Genomic DNA, 21,030 nt, shown 5'->3' with positions numbered 1-21,030 from the left:
TACACCCAGAATTGTAATAAAGGGTAGGTGATGGGTTCTGTACCACCAGAATCCCTGCTCTTATTGCTCCAATGCTGAAATGAATGGTTCAGAGCAATGTGGGCGGCACAGTCTCTAGATAGCCAATGAGGGTGTAGTGAGTGGGCAGAGACATGTGCCCACTACTGCTTGGGTGCAAAGTATGATGGGTTTTGTTAGTAAAAAAAATCACAGGAGAATTCCTAAACTAAAAGAAGAGACTGGTAACAAGGAGTGAAAATCCTTAAAGATTTAAAAAAGAAAAAAATAATAATTTTACAGGAGTCTTTTATATTGCTATACCGCACAGATTAGCTTATTAAAACCAAATAATGCAGCAGGTCTAATAACCGCCTTTAAACCTACTGTCTAATTGCCCTTTACTAAGTCTCCTCTGTCTAAGTTGCAGTTACCTGCTAGTCTCCCTTTTCTCATTGATTATAAGATCCAGGCTATTATACCAGCAGTCTGGCTGTATAGTGTCAGTCCTCCATGCACTCACTCATTCAGACAGGTGTATTTTTGGTCCCTCTGCTCTCCGTGTCCCAGACGGATTGCTCAGACCAATGCACTTGTATAGGTAGTTCAGATAAATGATGGTCGGCATGTAGAAAATCGGAGTCTCCCATTAACTTCATTTGTAATGTCTGTAAAGCGCTGTGGAATTAATGGTGCTATATAAGTGAGAAAATAAAATAAAAATATGCCATAAGGACACCATCTGTATGGCAATTTTTTTTAATGGATCCTTTGTAAATATTAACATAAGAAACTGTATTTGGCATTTTTATATATTTTTTTTTTTCAATATATAAAATTAGATGCCAGAAACTGATATACAGATGTGAAAATGGACATGCAGATGGCATACGGTTCTCCAATGAACGATTTTACTTACAGCTGTCTAAACTCTATTTTAAGCTAATATAAAAGAATTTACTTCTTTGGATAAAAAATCAGAGCTGTAAAGGGGGAGAGAGAACAGAAGACTGAACAATGATGAGATCGTAAGCATGTCTGCCTCCTGTATCCTGGCCTCCTGTATCCTGGCCTCCTGTATCCTGGCCTCCTGTATCCTGGCCTCCTGTATCCTGGCCTCCTGTATCTTGGCCTCCTGTATCTTGGCCTCCTGTATCATAGCTGTGGTCACAGATCACGGCCCTGCCCTAATGGAGCTTTAAGGCTGCTGGGGAGCAACTGTTGAGGTCAGGAATTTTTTCCATAGAATACAATTCACAGTTCAGCAGCATAGAGTGCTACAACTTCTGATAAGCAAGTGTTTCCATTGTTTTGCATGGTAGTGGATGATATATTTTGCTTTATAATTAATCCTAGAGGTAAACCTTTAGTGCTCTGTGCCGATAATATATATTACCTTGATACATTGAAAAATGACATTTACTGTAGCCTTTATACCAGCAGAAGAGAGAAAACTCGTTTGGAACAACTTCAACTAGAGCAGCGCTTAATGGAAGAAAAAAATAAACGCAAGAAAGCTCTACTTGCAAAAGCAATTGCTGAAAGGTGAAGCGCTTTCTTTGTTTCATATTATATTCCTTTATTTTTAGATTTTATTCATGGTAAAGTGAATACAAAAAAGCTATACATTAAAAAATACATTTACCACAAAGACCTGATTTTCTGGTGACAGATTGCCTTTAGCCCCTTATCACGTACATTTTTATCATAGATGGCGGCTATGTTGCATAGAAGACTTCTGCCTGTTACTATGATCTGATTACTGTAATTTAACCACTTACGTGCTGCTATCTCTTGACTGCAGCATTTAAGTGAAAGCGCCACTCCAGGAGAAGTTTGGAATTACCATAATTGTACTAAGCTGGAGAATTATGTTTCCAGGTAATTTTTGCAACACAGTGAATGCAGTAAAAACAAAACCCAAAGAAACACTGGTTTTCTTAGGGCCTTAGGGGGTAATGCAGCATCTCACAATCCAGAAGTCCTGAAATTCAGCCAATGATTCTGGGTCACAACGAACAAAATTGTGATTTATTTTTTTTATATATGTTTTTTAACCCCTTTACGACATAGAGCGTATTAGTACGTATCTGTGCCCTGGGACTTATGGACCAGATACGTATTTATACGCCCTGGCGATTTGGCCCGCACACAGGCTGTGCGGGCGCGATCGCCGCTGGGTGTCAGCTGATAGCTGATCCCCTGTACTGTGACAATGTGCAGGGAGCGGTCCCGCACCGCTCCCGGCACATTAACCCCCGCAATGCTGCGATCGAAGTCGATCGCAGCATTGCGGTGGCAAGGGGAAGTGATCGGGATACTCGCCTCCTCTTCCGGCCTCCAGCGCTGTCTGCCGTGGCTTCCAGGATGTTGCCATGACGACCCGATGTTGTCATGACAACATCCGGGTCACCAGACAGCAGGAAGATTTTTTGGACATGCGCAGTGCATCTCCAAACTATCTTCTCCCTGTCCAGCGCTGACAGCCTGCATGGCACAGGGATGGTGCTCCATTCCTGTGCCATGCAGGCGATCAGAGAAAAAAAAGTGAAAGTCCCATAGTGGGGCAAAGTAAAAAAGTTAAAAAACTGTCATAAAGTGAAGAAAAAGAAAAAAAAAAAAAAATTTTTAAAAATATAAAATAAAAAATAAAAAAAATAATCCACCAAAAATAAAAATATAATGTACCCATCAATAAATATTATTATAAAAAAAAAACAATAAAAGTACACATATTTGGTATCGCCGCGTCCGGAACGACCTGACCTATAAAACAGTCCCACTAGTTAACCCCTTCAGTGAACACGGTAAAAATTTTTTAAAAAAACCGAAGCAAAAAACAATGCTTTATCTCCATACCGCCAAACAAAAAATGGAATAACACGCGATCAAAAAGACAAATATAAATAAAAATGGTACCACTGAAAACGTCATCTCGTCCCGCAAAAATCAAGCTGCCATACAGCTCCATCAGCCGAAAAATAAAAAAGTTATAGCTCTCAGAATAAAGCGATGCTAAAAAATAATTTTTTCTATAAAATTGCTTTTATTATGTAAAAGTGCAAAAAACAAGCCATCACATGACTCTGTCGGCCAAAATCTGGAAAAATTATAGCTCTCAAAATATGGCGATGCAAAAACTAGATTTTACAAAAAATGCGTCTTTTTAGTGTGTGACAGCTATCAATCATAAAAACCCCATATGATTCTGGTATCGCTGTAATCGCACCGACCCGAAGAATAAAGTCGTCTAATCACTTATACCGCACGAGGAACGGCGTAAAAAATAAACTCTCGGGTTAGGTTTGTGCTAGGGTTAGGGTTAGGGCTGGGTTTGGGGTTAGGGTTGTGATGGGGTTGGGATTTTTTTCAAAAGTAAGAAAAAAGATAACGATATGGCGACTAGTGTTGAGCGCAAGTGCTCGCGACTTGAGTTTGCATTGGGTGCTCTGGTATGCATTGAGTATCGTGGGTATTTGCGTGACATGCTCGAGTCTCCGCCCCATATGCTTCGCGGCCAAAAAAACTTTGCGGGGATTGCCTGCCATGCACGAGCGATCCCCGCATGTTTTTTTTTGGGTGTCTAATAACCGTGAAACATGCGGGACAGGGACTCGAGCATGTCACTCGAGCACACGCAGTACATGGTGCATACCTGAGTACCCGATGCAAACTCAAGTAGCGAGCACTTGCGCTCAAGACTAATGAAAACTTATTCAATATGATGACCTAATGTTATCAAATTCTGTGTCGTACCTCTGGGTTCAAAATGTTCACTATACCCCTTAATAAAATCCTTGAGGGGTATAGTTTCCAAATTGGGGTCACTTGTGGGGGAGCTCCAATGTTTAGGCACACAGGGGCTCTCCAAACGCGACATGGTGTCAGCTAACAAATTGAATGGAAAATCGGCTCAAATTGGTAGCGGACACCATGTTGCGTTTGGAGAGCCCCTGTGTGCCTAAACATTGGAGCTCCCCCACAAGTGATGCAACATGGCGTCCGCTAATTATTCAAGCAAATTTTACAATCAAAAAGTCAAATGGCGCTCCTTTCCTTCCGAGCCCTGCCGTGTGCCCAAACAGTGGTTTTTCCCCACATATGGGGTATCTGCGTGCCCAGGAGAAATTGTACAACAAATTTTGGGGTCCATTTTTTCTTATTACCGCTGCGAAAATAAAAAAAATTGGGTCTAAAGTAACATTTTTGTGAAAAAAGTTAAATGTTCATTTTTTTCTTCCACATTCCAAAAATTCCTGTGAAGCACCTGAAGGGTTAATAAAGTTCTTGAATGTGGTTTTGAGCACCTTGAGGGGTGCAGTTTTTAGAATGGTGTCACTTTTGGGTATTTTCTGTCATAACGACCTCTCAAAGTGACTTCAAATGTGATGTGGTCCCTAAAAAAAAAATGGTTTTGTAAATTTTGGTTCCAAAATTGTGCTGATGTAAAGTAGACATGTGGGAAATGTTATTTATTAACTCTTTTGTGTGACATATCTCTCTGATTTAAGGGCATAAAAATTAAAATTTTGAAAATTGCAAAATTTTCGCCAAATTTCCATTTTTTTCACAAATAAACGCAAGTAATATCGAAGAAATTTTACCATAATCATGAAGTACAATATGTCACGAAAAAACATTCTCAGAATCAGGGGGATCCGTTGAAGCGTTCCAGAGTAATTACCTCATAAAGTGACAGTGGTCAGAATTGTAAAAATTGGCCTGGTCATTAACGTGCAAACCACCCGTGGGGCATAAGGGGTTAAGGGTCTCCGCCCGTGATAGATAGATAATTGTTGATATTGATATACTTGACACATAATCTTGAATGTACCACCTACTGTGTCCCACTAACGCCGCCTGAAGGATTTTTGGTGTAATTGTTTATATGTAACCAGAATTTAGCACCATAACATGATGCAAAACAATATTGAATATTTTGCAGCCATTGAACATTGTTTAGCTAGGCCCCTTTAATGCAGAGCTGTATGTCATGCTTGGTGCAGAACAAGATTGACAGTGCTGTATGTCCTTGATTAAATCTGGCGCTCGTTTCTTGACTTTTTTTCTATGACCATTTCCATTGCTTTTATGGTGTTTACAGATCGGTACATCTTGTATGCTTTATGGGTGTTTTATTTTGAAAATCAATATATATTATTTCATTGTTTTTTGTTTTTTTTTTTCCCATGAAGATCAAAAAGGACACAAGCGGAGGCTGTGAAACTCAATAAAATCCAGAAGCAGCTTCAAGCCCTGGATGAGATGGTGTCAACAGACATTGGTATTTTAAGGAACCGAATTGAGCAAGCATGTATTGAGTTTTCCCAAGCTAAGTAAGCTCTATAACAACTTGTAGCAGTGTAACACCTTATTGTTAAGTAAAATATACAGAATACATGTGTTTACAATGTTATAATAGTTTTAATTTTCAATGCTTACATGTTCCACAAATTATGATTAGGAAACTTAGAGTGCTTTTCTTTTGAACCGTAAAGTGCATCAGTAACCCATTTTTAAGGTGGAGGGTAAGTGGTTTTATTCCACGCAGTACAGTATGTGACAAAGTCACTGGCAGAATACTGGAGGGGAGATATGTTTCACTGAGGCTATTCGCTTCAGTGATGTGAAATATGGAAGTCTTCTCCAGGGCTGTGGAGTCTGTAAGCCAAACCTCCGACTCCTCAATTTCCATGACAACGACTCCGACTCCCTCATACATGGCTCATGTTTAAGTGATAATTTACTGTAGCACAGATTCAGCTCAGCTAAAAGTCTAGACCCTTAGATCAGGAATAGGACAGACATTTATAGGACATTTCATAACTTTCCCAAATTCTTATGAAAAAAATATTCCCCACAAACTACATTGTACTACTGTACCCAATTTATTATATATTTTAGGAGTCGGAGTCGGTCAATTTTATTCTGACTCCACCAAAATGGGCTCGGGCTCCGACTCCACAGCCCTGGTCTTCTCCTGCATGGAAGGGTTAATCAGCCATATTTAAAAGGGCATGTTTGATGTGAATAGCCATCGTGTGGGCGGGAGGCCATTCATCATATCTCCACCCCAGGGTGTGGTCTGGGCTGTAAATAGCCAGCCTTGTGACGCAGGTGTTGTTCAGTATCTGGAGAAACCTGCTCCAGAGAGGAGTTTGCATGTGTTATGCTGAACCGTGTGTGGCTAACCCTGAGTGGCCAGACCCCGGCCGATATACGGACTGTGCTGTATTTTTGTATTTTGTTTTGCTGTTATGCCGAGTGGACTGTGTTTATTTTACAAACTTTAGGTTGGTTTATGACGTTTTAATAAACCAACCCGAAACTTAGAGACAGTGTTTTGTGTCTACCTCCGTATACAGCCGAGCAAGCTGCTTTACCACAAGTAGTTTTGCACAGGTTCCATACCACCCTGGAGAAGGTGAGCAGCTGTGTGATGACAGCTTAGCACTCACTCTGACAGAAGTTTAACCCTTTGATTGCATCAGTTAAGACTGGGTTTACTTGGTGACTTTGAACACACCACAAACCGTGATGCTAAAGATCACTGTTTGCCTTGGCTACATTGCAGCATAGTGCAAGTGAATGGGATCACATTGCAATATGCAAGGTACCTCAACAAGTGCATTTGGAACCACTTGGATTTTTCTACCTTGCTTATCGCTGTTGTGGTAGCTTGCGGGTTGCAATGCGGGCCCTATCCTTTACACTTTAATTAGCTGTGATGTAGTAGTGGCATACAACGATCATTTACCTCTGACCTGTGCCATAGACTAAGGACAAAGTTGTGTGTAGCCCAAAGTTATAAGTTACTAGGGCTTGACCAAGGAGAGATTTCCCCTAACATCTTATGGAGCTCCGCTGGAACTCCATTTGGGCTATGTGCCCACGATGCAGAAATGCTCAGGATTTTTTTCCTGAGCGTTTCTGCATCTCACTGGCTGAAAAAACACATGTGGATTGTACATGCTTTTTTCCTACCAGGGACAAGCGGATGTGAAGCATTCTTCCCATGCATTTCAGCATGCGGGTTGACAAGCGATTTCCAAGCGATTTTAGCATCACTTGGAAAGTGCTTGACAACTTGGTCACACTATATAAATCCATGCAAAAGGCATGGATTTATATACTGTGACCCCAAAGAATGTCAAAAAATAAAAAAATAAATCTATACTTGCCTTCCGATGGACCCCGGAGTCTTGCTTCGCTCCGTCCTGGCTTGCTGGCAATTTGCGGTACACTGAAGGACCTGCCGTCACATGACTATGATGTCAGCGCAGGTCCTTCAGTCCATTGCGAGCTGCCGGCAAGCGAAGACCAGCACACTGCAGGCCATCGGAAGGTAAGTATAATATTTATTTTATTCTTTTTTTTACAGGTTCTATGGTACCGGGGTCCGGAGGAGAGTCTCCTCTCCAGACCCGGGTACCATCCGCACATTGAAACGCTTGGATTCCGCATGTACAGATGCAGTGATGCGTAATCCATGCTTTTCAAGCAAGTCAATGGCGGCGAAAACGCAGCGCTTCCGCAAAGTAATTGGTAGTGCTGCGTTTTTCCGCAATGATAATCCGCAGCGGAAATTTCCGCAGCATGTGCACAGCACATGTGGATTATTATTGGGGAACATGGCAGGCCTTCTACCAAGCGTTTTTTAAGCGTTTCTGCAGCGTTTTTGCCGCTGTGGAAACCCTTAAAAACGCATCGTGGGCACTCAGCCTTAGAGTTGATGATCTCACCAACATTTAAGCTGCATTTACAATGAGAGATAATTGTTAAACGCTTGTTTAATGATTATCTTGCTGTGTAAATGAAGGACTGCGTGGCACTCCTCTTTAGAATGGGTAGGATTCCATCTTGCTGTGTTAACCAGCTGCCAATCACCCGATGAATGCGCTTCATTGTTCTCCGCAGTGCATCGTCCTATGTAAACAGGACTCCATCACGTAGATGGTCACTTGTTGAGTGAGGCCTAACTGCTGGGGCCCACATTGATTGGCAGAATGGGAAACTTTTATCAGAATGGAGTGGCAGTACGTATGCTCGACCACCGCTCCATTCATCCACTATAGAGCGTCCTATCTGCCACTCTATTTTGTAATGAGATTAAAGTGCCCCATTCCGCCGATGGGTCCGGGTTCTGCCTATCAGCAAGTTATCACTATTCCTAATGCTAGGTGATAACTTATTTTCACAACCCCTTTTAAGTGTAAGCGGTGTACCTCTACATTTTGGCTAATAAAATCTTACAATTCTGTGCTAGGTTCCCTTTAATACCAATGCAGTAGTAGAAGTTATATATAAAATCATATTTAGACTACATTGATTTTTTTTTTTTTGTCTTTAATTTATGGATATTTCCACAATATTGAGTATCGTTGTGGATGTGAATAAAAAGACAGAATCTTGGAAGAAGCACTGCATGTAAACTATATTATATTGTACATGTAACCAACAGCCAATCGGGTTCCTAATACTGCATTGTATTGCATTTCTACACATGAGAAATTTGTCATTTGTATATACAGTTTACAAAAGGAGCAATTTATTCAACATGTGGCGAGTACATGGAAAGAAAGAGGAAAAAGAAGAAACATAATAAAACTATTTTAGTATTTATTTTAATTTAATTTTTTGTTGGCTCAGATCCTTCAAATTAAATAGCTGGATTCAGTGCCAGGCTGTAAGACAATAGTGACTTGTGGCAGGTCTGGTTGCACATACTTCTGCAGCAGTCTCATTCCTCTTCATGGGGCGTTCAGCAGTTCTTATGCATGCTGCCACAATTATTCCAGTTAATGGAACAGATGTTTACTTTCTGAAATTACAGCAGTGTCTCTCATGTATGAATATGCCTTTAGGATCTGGGATTGCAATTTTTTTTTTAAAGTGTTACTAGTATTGGTCCAAAAAAAGGGACCTGTTAGCTCCCATGTTGTCTGTTGTAAATGCTTATATTCTCCATAAAATGACACATCTGTAGCATCTTTTCCTCTCTGCGTTGTGACCTTCCTGTGTTTATTCTTTTTGGGGACTTGCGGTCCCAGGGCTCCTGGTGCCCAATCAGCGCTGGCGTCACTGTCCCCGCCTTCGCACGAACGGAACATGATGAGGAAGTCTGAGATCAGCTGCAGCCCTGACTTCCTCTTCATGTTCAATTTGTGGGAACGCGGAGACAGTGACGCCAGCGGCGATTGGGCGCCTGGCTTGCGTGTAGTAATAGTGGACGACCCCTTTTTAAAAATTCTGTTTTTATGTAACACATTTTGTTTTACTGTATCCAGAATAACCCCAGTTATAACAGTGTTCCTTTATTCAACCCTTAGGCTATGTTCATAAACGTTAAGTTTTTTTCTGCTTCCAATCTCCTGCAAATCTGCTGATAACTTTTCTGTGGCAGGAAAACATCTGCGTAAAAAAAGCAGGTTTTGCTGCGGATTTACTGCAGATTTTTGACCACCCATTACTTCCTATGGGTGAAAAAATGCAGCAAAAATACAGGTGCGCTATCTGCTGAAGAAACGCTGAAAGAAGTGACATGCTCTCTTTTCCAAATACCCAAGCAAGGCAGAAATTACGCAGCAAACAAAAGGCAACATGTGTGAACAGAGAATTCTGGTTTCTCATAGACTTTACTGGTACTGCTAGACGCAGCTGAAAATTTGCATAAAAATCTGCTGCAAACTACGCAGCAAAACACAACGTGTGAACATGGCCTTACAGGGAACAATGCAAAGGTGAAAAAAAACATGTCAGAAATATAGCTTTTTCATTGTATTGACACACAAAAAAAATCTAGTAAAAAGCTATCTGAAAGTCATATAAAAATATCACTGAAAATGTTATCTCATCCAGCCAAAATCAAGCCCTCATAGAGTCCTGTTGGCAAGAAAACACCAAGGTTACTTACCGGTTGCCGTTTTTTCCAGAACCCATGACAGCACACCTGAGAGAGGATCCGCCCTTCGAGGACAGGAAACCATCTGAAATAAAAGGGCGGCACCTCTCCCCCGCTTCAGTTGGTTAGAGCATTGAGAGGACCTCCATAAAAAAGTTATATATAAAATCCAACACCACATCAAATAACGCCCAACAAACGTGCACACTCATATGGTGAGAAAGAAGAAGGGCGGGAATATATGGGTGCTGTCATGTGTTCTGGAAAAACCGGCTACCGGTAAGTAACTTTGATGTTTTCCCTTCACCCATGACGGCACACCTGAGAGAATTTTGGAGAAAGAAACACCTTAGGGAGGGACCACCGCTTGCAGCAACCTTCTACCAAAGGTTAAGTCAGATAAGCAGGATAGATCCAAACGGTAGTGTTTGAAAAAGGTAGATGGTGATGACCATGTAGCGGCCTTACAGATCTGATCTATCTATACCTCTGCCTTCTCTGCCCAGGAGGTAGCCACGGCTCTGGTGGAGTGAGCCTTGATGCCGTCAGGGATCGGGGTGTTACTAGTCAATTCGGCTAAGGAAATACCCTCCCTAATCCATCTGGCTATAGTTGCTTATGTCACCCCATAACCCTTCCTACTCCCCTGGAAGGCTACGAGCAGGGATTGGCTACATCTCCACTGGCTAGTTACTTTTATGTATTGTAATAGAGCCCTTCTAACGTCAAGGTTATGAAACTTTTGTTCCCCTGGGGTTTTTGGGCTATTACAAAAGGAGGGCAGAACAATTTCCTGAGATCTATGAAACTTGAGCGCAACCTTAGGAAGGTAGGCTGGATCAGGCCTCAATACTATTCTATCCTCAAATATTTGTGTATATGGAGGATTTATGGATAGGGCCTGCAAATCACTCTACAGGCCGATGTTAAAGCTACTAAAATTGTTTTGAGAGTTATGTATTTTGCAGACAACTCCTGAACAAAGGGTTCAAAGGGTTCCATCGTTAGGGCTTCAAGTACTAAATTTAGGTTCCATGGAGGAACTTTGGGTATTGAGACTGGCCTAGATCTATCACAAGATTTAATGAACCTTGTAATCCATTTATTGGCTGCGAGGTTATGGTTATATTGCACACCCAAGGCAGAAACCTGGACCTTAAGTGTACTGGTAGCCAGACCTAACTCAAACCCCTTCTGTAAGAACTCCAGGATGGAATTAATTGGAGGTTTTTGGCCTAATGGCTTTCCTAGGAAATCTAAAAAGTAGACACTAAGCCTGATGAAAAACCTTTGCCCCTCAATATTGCCCTCTCAAATTCCACGCTTCTAGGTGGCAACCCTTTACTTGAAAGTGAAATATTGGTCCCTGAGCTAGAAGGTCCAGGGTGTCTGGTAGGATCCATGGGTCTGATCGTGACATCATCCGCAAAAGGGAGAACCATGGTCTCTTTGGCCAGAATGGGGCTATGAGAATCACTCTCGCTTGATCCTTCCTGATCTTCGTCACTACCAGAGGTATCATAGCTATTGGAGGGAAGGCAAAGGCCAACTTGAAGCTCCAAGGAATCTGGAGAGCATCTATTGCCAATGGGTTTCCCCTTGGGTCTAGTGAGCAGAACTTCTCCACTTTCCTGTTGTTTTTGTCGGCGAACAAATCTATCTCTGGTAGACCCCACAGCTGTACTATCTGATGGAATATTCTGGGATTCAGGGCCCATTCCCGTTGTCTCAACTTGTTGCGGCTTAGGAAGTCTGCTCTCGTGTTTTCTATGCCTCGTATATGTAGCGCCGTAGGAGAGAGATTTTGCTCCGCTATTTGAAAAATCCTGCCTACTGCTTCCAGAAGAGAATGAGATCTTGTTCCCCCCTGGTGGTTTCTGTAGGCCACAGTGGTTCTGTTGTCCAACATAACCCGAACATGACGACCCTGGAGTAAAGGGAGGAAGCCTTCTAAAGCGTTCCTCACTATCCATAGCTCTTTTAGATTTGACGGCACCTTTTTCTCTAGGAATGACCAAGAGCCTTGAATTATGTGATTTTCTAGGTGTGCTCCCCACCCTGAGTTGCTTGCATCGGTCGTGATGATGTTTTGTACTGGTGTGTCCCACTGGACCCCCAAAGATAAATTTGACATGTCTGTCCACCACAAGAGGGCGTTCCTGGTTCGCAAGGAGAGATGTACCTTTCCTTTTAACAATCTTTGTGCTGACAAGGTTTCCCACTGAAGGTTTCTTGTGTGAAATTGGGCCCACTTGACCGCCAGAATGCATGATGTTAGAGTGCCTAGCAGGGACATAGCCTTCCTTAAGGACATGTCTGGGGTGTGTATGGCTCCTGAGACCAATTTTGTGACTTTGTCTATTTTGCTGTCGGGTAGAAGACAAGTCTGACACTCGGAGTTTAGAGTAAACCCCAGAAAGGCATGGACCCTTGCGGGTTCTAGCCTTGATTTTTGGGTATTGACCATCCAGCCTAAGTTCTGCAAGACAGCCATGACTTGATTCAGTTGTGAAATACAGTGGCTCTCTGAATTCCCCACTATAAGGAAGTCGTCCAGATATGGTATTGTAACTGTATTTTGAATGCGAAGAAAGCTGAGGTGACAGTCTATCAGCTTGGTGAATACCCTTGGAGCAATCGACAACCCGAAGGGAAGAGCTTGGAACTGGAAGTGTCTGCAACTTCCTTGGATGTAAAGAGAAACCCTTAGATACTTTTGATGATCTGGGTGAATTGGGACGTGATAATACGCATCTTTGAGATCCATCACTGCCATAAACCAATTGTGAAAAAGAAGCTTTATTGTTGAATTTATTGATTCCATTTTGAATGTATGGTTGTCTACAAATCGGTTGAGGCCTTTTAGATTTATAATAGTTCTGAATGAACCGTCCTTTTTTTTTATTAGAAAGAGAGGGGAATAAAATCCCCTTCCTTTTTGACTGACCGGAACTTCGCATAGCACTTGTTTGTTCAACAGGCTCAAGATCTCTGATTCTAGTGCCAGTTGTTCGTCTGGGGATTTTCTTACTGGAGTTATCACAAATGAGCGGCGTGGCTACTGAAGGGGTTGAACTTTGTCCATCTCTCACTATGTTGAGGACCCAGGGACTGGAGGAAATGTTTTCCCAGGCGTGAACAAAATGAGAAAGTCTCCCTCCAACTTGTGGCCTGGCGTCATTGTGGAGGTTTTTTGGAGACTGCAGAGGGACCTCCGAACATATATCCGGACTATTTCTTGTTCTTGAAATCCCACTTTCTTTTTTTCTCCTGGGGGGCGACCTCTACTAAATTTCCCCCTCCGAAAATAGGTCTTCCTGGCGTCCGCCGAAAACCCAGGGAACCTTCCTTTTTTGTTGCTTGCTTTCTCAAGGACATCGTCCAATTTTTTGCCAAAGAGAAATTGGCCGTCACAGGGGATAGAACACAATCTAGACTTTGATTGTAAGTCCCCAGGGCATCCCTTGAACCACAGAGCTCATCTAGCCGCGTTTGATAGACCAGCCGACCTAGCTGCCAGTTTTACTGAGTCAGCAGAGGTATCTGCTAGGAACGCAGCTGCACCATGTAATAGGGGGAGGTTGGCTAGAATTTTTTCCCTTTAAGGTCTTTTTATCTTTCAGCTGATCTTCCAACTGCTGTAACTATATCATAAGGGAACGAGCGGTACATGTTCCTGCAATGGCCGGCTTTAGACCTCCTGCTGCGGAATCCCAAGTATGCTTTAAAAAGGTATCCGCCTTCTTGTCTAAGAGGTCTTTAAGTACCCCTGAGTCTTCAAGAGGGAATGACGATCTTTTTGATGATCTAGATACCGCAGCGTCAATTTTTGGCACCTTATCCCAGTTTTCAGAGTCCTTTAGGTCAAAGGGATACTTCCTCTTTGAGGATGATGGCAATGCTCCTACTTTCTCAGGCTTCCTCCATTCTCTATTTACAAGTGCCTGGACCTTAGCGTTCACCGGGAAGGTGCGTTTTTTCTTTTCTTCTAACCCTGCAAACATGATGTCTTCTAGGGACTTAACGGATTTATCTTCCTTTAACCGCATAGTGGTTCTGACAGCCTTTACCAATCTATCTGTCTTCTATAGGGAAGCATGGTCTCCCCCCTCTATCACTGTCTGAAGAGGATGAGGATGAGGCCCCACTACGGCACTGTCCATCTGATAACACAGAGGAGGCAGAAGAAGGACCAGATATGATTTTTCTTGTTTTCCTCAAAATTGTTTTAAAGGAACCCTCTACCTCCGATCTGATGACAGACCTGAGGCTAGCTGAAAAATCCGAGGTACCCTCACAAATAGTTTTCTGAATGCAGTCCGAGTAGAGCTCCTTCCGCCAGTCTATTGCTAGCGGGCATTTGCACATAGCACATTACCTGTTCTGCTTCTTGGCGGTAACTTTCCTGGCGTGCCCCACGCCATGACGTCAGAGGCACATGACCGTGGTTACTTCCAGTCACATGGGCGGCAGGTGGAGGGTGGCGCGGCGGTGTACGGAAGCCCAGGACCTCCGCAGCGCCTGCGCCCGCACATGCAACAGGTCCCCGGGGAACCTGCGGACGGCGCTACCAGCACCTGAAGGCCGGCGCCACAGACAAGAGCCTTCTCTTCCAGCACCGGGACAGGCCTGGGTAAGTTTCTTCAGCATGACAGCCGCCTGATTACTTCATGAGGATTCCCATCAAGGACAGGAAACCAACTGAAGCAGGGGAGAGGTGCCGCCCTTTTATTTCAGATGGTTTCCTGTCCTCGAAGGGCAGATCCTCTCTCAGGTGTGCGGTCATGGGTGAAGGGAAAATAAAGTATAGCTCTCAGAATATGGTGATGCAAAAACAAATTATCAAATGTTATTTTTTGTAAAAAAAAAAAAAAAAGTCTACATAAATAGTGGGATTGCTGTAATCATGCTCTGGAACCTGAGTAGCTGTGTAAATGTCGACCACAAGCTACTCCAGGACAATTTGTGCCACAGAAGCCCAATGGTGCTGCTTGTTTTCTGAGCCCTACCATGTGCCCAAAAAGTAGTGCATAGTTTTAATCTTTTTAGACATGGAGAAAAATGAATAACTTTGAGTTAAATCTACATGTTATCAATTGGGAAGTAATCTGTGAAACAACATCAGTGGGAAAAAATAGTCAGTACACTCATAGATGAAAGGTGTAGCTTCCGAAATGAGGTCACTTTTGCGGGTTTTCTGCTGTTTTGGCACCTCTGGGAAATGGCTTCCACAATCTGTTATACAATTTGACTGACAAATCCTTGACTGACAAATCTCGGGGTACATTTTCTCTAATTCCAGCTTGTAAAAATAAAAACTTTTGAGGCCAAGGCTGCATGCCCACGATGCGGATTTAATGCATTACCGAGGCGCCATTTCCGCCGCGAAAACGCATTAAAAACGCTTGTTGTCTGCCATGTTGCCCAATGATAATCATTGCGGAAAAATCCGCAGCACAACCATTAATCTTGCAGAATCGCAGCAAAATCGCCGCCATTGACTTGCATTGGACCACATGACTACACGTACACATGTGGATATTATGCGATTCAATGCGTGGATGGTACCTGGGTCTGGAGTAGTCTCCTCCAGACCCGGGTACCATAGTACCTGTAGTTAAAAAAGAAATTAAAAAAAAAAAATAAAACATATACTTACCTTCTGATGGCTCCCGGCGGCGCTGCTGGCTCTTCGGCTGCTTGCGGTGGTGTAAAAGGACCTTCCATGACTAAATGATGTCAATGAAGGTCCTTTTTAGAGTACTGCGAGCCACCGAAGACATTGGACGCACCGTAGTGGAGACCGGGGGCCGTCGGAAGATGAGTATAATGTTTTTTTTTATATATATTTCAACATTTTTATCCTTTTTTTTTTTTTTTTAATACTATTGATGCTTTTTTTTTTTACTATTTGCAGCATCGTAACTTGGTCACACAACATAAATCCATGCCGATGCTAAAATCGCTTGGAAAAGTGCTTGACAACCCGCATGCGAAATCGCATGTTAAAAACACTTCACAAACGCTTCTACCTGACAGAAAAAACGCATGTACAATCCGCATGCGTTTTTTATGCCAGGGAGATGCAGAAACGCTCCGCAGCATTTCTGCATTGTGGGCACTTAGCCTAAAGCAACATTATAGTTGAAAGAATGTAATTTTTTATTACAAGTTGCTTTAATTGAAATGCTAATTCCTGCAGATGTCGCCTGAACTACTCAGCCATCATCTGCCCTATAAGGCTGCATGCCCACTATGCGTTTTTCAAGCGTTTATGCCGCGGAATTTCCGCAACGAAAACACTTAAACGCTTGGTAATACGTGCCCCATGGTCCCCAATGATAATCCGCATGTGCTATGCACATACTGTGTTAACTTTCCGCTGCGGATTATCATTGCAGAAAAATCCGCAGCATGTCCATTATTTTTGCGGAAACACAGCGTAATTGCCGCCATTGACTTGCATTGAATCGCATAATAACCGCATGACTACATGTGCACGTGCGGATATTAAGCGATTCAATGTTCGGATGGTACCCGGGTCTGGAGAAGAGGAGACTTTCTCATCCAGACCCGGGTACCATAGTACCTGTTAAAAAAAAAAAATTTTAAAATAAAAAATAAACATCATACTCACCTTCTGATGGCCCGCGGTCTTCTCTCCGGTGCGTCCTGGCTCCCCGGTGGCTCGCGGTCGTGTAAATGGACCTTCCGTGACTTCATTTAGTCATGTGACAGGTCACGCGACCGCTGACGTCGGCGGTCGCGTGACCTGTCACATGACTAAATGACGTAATGAAAGGTCCTTTTACACCACCGCGAGCGGCCCAAGACACCGGACGCACCGGAGAAGGAGACGGGGGGCCATCGGAAGGTGAGTATAATGTTTTTTTGTTTTTTTTTCTTTTTTACAATTTTTATTCTTTTTATAACTATTAACTTGGTCACACTATGTAAATCCATGCCTGTTGCATGGATTTATATAGTGTGACCAAGTTGTCAAGCACCTTTCCAAGTGATGCTAAAATCGCTTGGAAAAGCGCTTGATAACCCGCATGCAAAAATGCATGCAAAAACGCTTGATAAACACTTCTACCTGGCGGGAAAAATGCATGTAAAATCCGCATGAGTTTTTTCTGCCAGAGAGATGCAGAAAAAAGCAGCATTTCTGCATCGTGGGCATTTAGCGTTACAGGGGCAGGTGGAGCAGAGACCGTGACTGTTAACGGCAGGGGAGCTTGTCATTCTATGCTCCCATCGGCACTCCTGTCACATAATTGCAGGGCGCCAATGGGTTGCCATGACAGTTGGGGGTCTGCTGAAGACCTCCGTGCTTGTCATGACTGATCATCTGTGAAAGCCAGCCTGTGACAAACGTTCATAAGAGACCGTAATTTTTGCTATACACAGCAGTTCTGTAATCGTATGATTGCAGGTGGTTCAAGTCCCCAAAGGAGACTAACAAGTACAGTGAAAAGTGGGGAAAAAAATGTTTTTAAAAATATGAAAAAAGTTCAAATCACCTCTCTTCCCTCATTAAAAATATAGAAATTAAAAATACCACATATTTGGTATTTATACATACATAAAAGTCTGATCTATCAATATACAAAATAAATTAATCCAATCGGTAAATGGCATACTGTGAAAAAATCGAAACGCCAGAATTACGTTTTTTCTGCAGCCACAACACTGCAATAAAATGCAATAACAGGCGATCAAAACATCGAACACAAAATGGTATAAATTAAAAACCTCAGTTCAGTGCCTCAAAAAATAAGCTTCACGCAACCCCATTGACCAAAATTGATAACTTTCCAGGTTTCAAAAATGGCGACGCATGCACATTATTAGTCTTTATTTCCCTCCATCAATTAAACTTTAAAAAAAAAAATGCATGTTTTGGTATCTTTGTAATCGTACTGACCTGGAGAATCATATTGTCAGGTCCGTTTTACCGTATAGTGAACATGGTAAATTGCACTTTTTTGCAATTTCGATGCACTAGGTAATTTTTTTCAGTGTATCATATGATAAAATGAATACTGTCATTCAAAGTTAAAATTTGTCTCACAAAAAAACAAGTGATCATACAGTTATTTCTCCTGGAAGAAAGGGAGGAAAAACGAAAACAGAAAATTGTAAATTGGCCGTTGCGGGAAGGCGTTAATAATGGTTGTAATACATAGAACCGTAGACGTGTAAACTAGATTTAGATGCAGTCCATATACTTGTATGTAATGAGCATTACAGGTCCAATCCGGGGGGTACTTTGGGTGTCAAAGTCATCTAGGCCTTGACTTGTACAGTATTATCTGCAGTGTAATTTATACGTCTAGAGATGTAGATTCAGCAGTAAAGGTTGTGTTCCAGACTGATATTAGGCAGACCTTCTGGTGTGCGCATAAGATCTTGTCCCAGTCATGTCTGATGAGGGGTTGTTATTATTACATACCAATAGCTTGCTTTCTCTTTGTCCTACAGGAAACGTTATGACAAAGCAGAATCAGAATATGTTGCAGCAAAATTGGACTTTTATAAGAAAACCCAGATCAAGGAACAACTAACTGAGCACCTATGTACCATCATACAACAGAACGAACTTCGAAAAGCTAAGAAGCTTGAGGAGCTTATGCAGCAGTTGGACGTAGAAGCTGATGAAGAGAGATTGGACTTGGAAATAGAAGTAGAGCAAATTTTACAACTACAAGAAGCTGAAGCAAAGATGCAGCTAGCGGCATCAGATAAGAGCCAGCGGGTTTTACACCCAGATTCCATTGAGTCGCCTTCAGAAAAAGAGTCCAGTGCAGAAAGTGACTCAGGGCAGTCTAAGATTAAACCTACTAGTGACTTGGATGACACCAGCAAATGTGATCAGACAGCAACTGGTCCAAGTTCACAGGGAGACCATATAATTTCTTGAGACCTAGTTCCAAAAAGTTCTATGTTGATATTGTACTTTATGTTCTAGGAAGTAATCCCAATACTGTTTGTTTCTTGAAGGGGTTGTGCACTACTTGGTCAACTTTCATTCCCCATTTTCCTGACTGAAATATGAAAATCTTTTACTCACCTTCCGCACTGGCACCTTTCCTGCGATGTCTGCTCCGGGTCTCTCGGTGCTTGTGTGATATTATGTAACATGAGCACTGCAGCCAATCAGCGGACGCTGAGCAGATGCAGCCTTCTCTATTTCATCCAAACGGACATCCTCTCTGATGGAGTTTTGACGAGCAGCAGTTGATCAGCAACCTCTGATTAGCTGCAAGGCTTAGGCTTCATAAGTCAGTGGTCACTGATCGGCTGCTGCTCATCAATATTCCATCAGAGTGGATGTCTGCTTTAGTAAAGGCTGCATTCTGTCAGCAGTCACTGAGAGTCACCGAGTTGGCTGCAGAGCGCATGTCACATAATAATGTCACTCAAGCGCTGGGTGACCTTGTACCCACATCGCTGGAGCGATGCTAAGTGGGGAGGAAACTATAAGCTTTTCTTATTTTAGTCTGGGGACTTGTTCACTACTCCGACAACCCTTTCTTAAATGCTCAATCCTTTAAGGCTGTATGGTATTAATGATTTTGTCTTTCACAAAGTTAATGTATTTGTAAATCTGTAAATCACCTCTTATTTTAGAAAGTAACGTAAATGAAGATTATGATTCCGAGTGAAAACAACCAAGAAGTTGTTTAGTAGACTATTGTTTGACAACACTACTTGGTTTTCCTGGATAATTATGGAGGTGTTGGTTTAATCATTCTGTATAAGCCATTTATTCGGAAAGCTTTTTATATTTCTAAGCATTTTGCATGTGTTTTCTGTACATTTATTAAATTGAAGCATTTTTTTAATCATTGAGTTTGCATAAGTCTGTGTTAGATTGTGTTGCGATGTGTAAGCAGAATTACAAGCAAAATCTTCCAGTTTCTTTATGGTAAGTATTTACACCTGGTGGGTTTGTAATTTCTTTAAGCTGCTGAACCACAAAAAATTCTAAACACAATAAATTGAAAATAAATCTTTACAAGGTAATGAGCTTGGTGATGAAAATGCCACTGCAAAGCAGGGTGTCTGGTGGACATTGATGCCGAGTGTCCTCTGTAAAGCTGCTGGGTCTGGGCAAGCCAAAATCAGCGGTAATTTCATTAATACTTGTTTTAATGAAGAATTAGGATATGCACACAGCTAAACAACAATAACGCTGTAACAGACAATGAGGAGGTGTTTCAATGCCCGACTGGTATCTTCATTTGGCCAATTACTTACAAAGACAAATGTGAAGTATAAATATCCTACTAAAAACCACCATAACAATATCTGTAAATAATTTAGAATAATTACACAGTGTATCAATATTGGATTAATGGGAGCAAACAGTACCTATGGTTGTGGATAGGGGAAGCAATGAGCGAAGACATTTTGTGTTCAAAGTTTGCATGTGTATAAGAAAGCATAGTTGTGTAAAACTATTGACAACTCCATAATAAATCTAATTACAATCTTACAATCTCAAAGGTCTGGAGACTTGTACACCTTCTCAATAATTAAATAACTTTTCGACCTTTGCTGCATGTGAAAGCTGTAAAAAGTTGCATGAAGAGTTGTGTTCTAGATCACATACCAACCTGCAATTGCTGTAACATTCCCTGTACAGTGAGCATGCTAAATTCAGTCCCCTGCACTTATACAGTCTGCCCTGCACACCCAAGCAGAGAAGATTTAAATGCCATTTACCTGCAGATTGCCACTATATCTGCTGGTAAATAACGTTTTTGGAGATGACTGGTTCCCTTTTTAATGCAGATGTCAAAATATGTACACATAGAAAAGTGCTAAAATACAAACTTGGCTTTAAATTAACACCTGTTTGACCAATTCCCGTCAGTCAGCTGCCTTTTCATGTCCCAATGAAATATACGGTACTAGTTTTCATTAGAGCATGAAATGGCAATTCATCTTCGCTACAGGATCATGATTTCAGGACTCTTTCTAGCTAACATGGCTCATTTACCTCTGACACAGCAGGAGGAAGTACACACTGGCAGTCCTCTGCACCTGCTCAATTAACCCATTACATGCCACGGTCAATATTGACCGTGACATCTATGGACTTGGTTAGAAGGAGATTGCTCCCC

The 21,030-nt window shown here is 42.1% G+C and overlaps 1 protein-coding gene across 5 annotated transcripts in view; it reads left to right on the top strand.

Moving 5' to 3' along the window:
- Positions 1–20,306, top strand: part of GORAB (golgin, RAB6 interacting) — a 30,514-nt gene extending 10,208 nt beyond the window's left edge. For 2 of the 5 annotated variants that reach the window (XM_073644090.1, XM_073644089.1), the window contains 3 exons: positions 1,438–1,542; positions 5,193–5,333; positions 18,383–20,306. In XM_073644090.1, coding sequence (XP_073500191.1) covers positions 1,438–1,542; positions 5,193–5,333; positions 18,383–18,821 — 685 coding nt within the window. In that variant the 3' untranslated portion in view covers positions 18,822–20,306. The remainder of the gene's footprint in view (positions 1–1,437; positions 1,543–5,192; positions 5,334–18,382) is intronic. The other 3 variants (XM_073644087.1, XM_073644086.1, XM_073644088.1) reach the window with 2 other exon arrangements.
- The last annotated feature ends 724 nt before the right edge of the window (positions 20,307–21,030 follow it).

The sequence above is a fragment of the Phyllobates terribilis genome, unplaced genomic scaffold (assembly GCF_046119375.1).
Source record: "Phyllobates terribilis strain yellow unplaced genomic scaffold, ASM4611937v1 Scaffold_8__6_contigs__length_399053987, whole genome shotgun sequence".
Taxonomy (NCBI): Eukaryota; Metazoa; Chordata; class Amphibia; order Anura; family Dendrobatidae; genus Phyllobates; species Phyllobates terribilis.
Note: the sequence above shows the minus strand (reverse complement) of the source record. Positions and strands in the feature narration are given on the sequence as shown.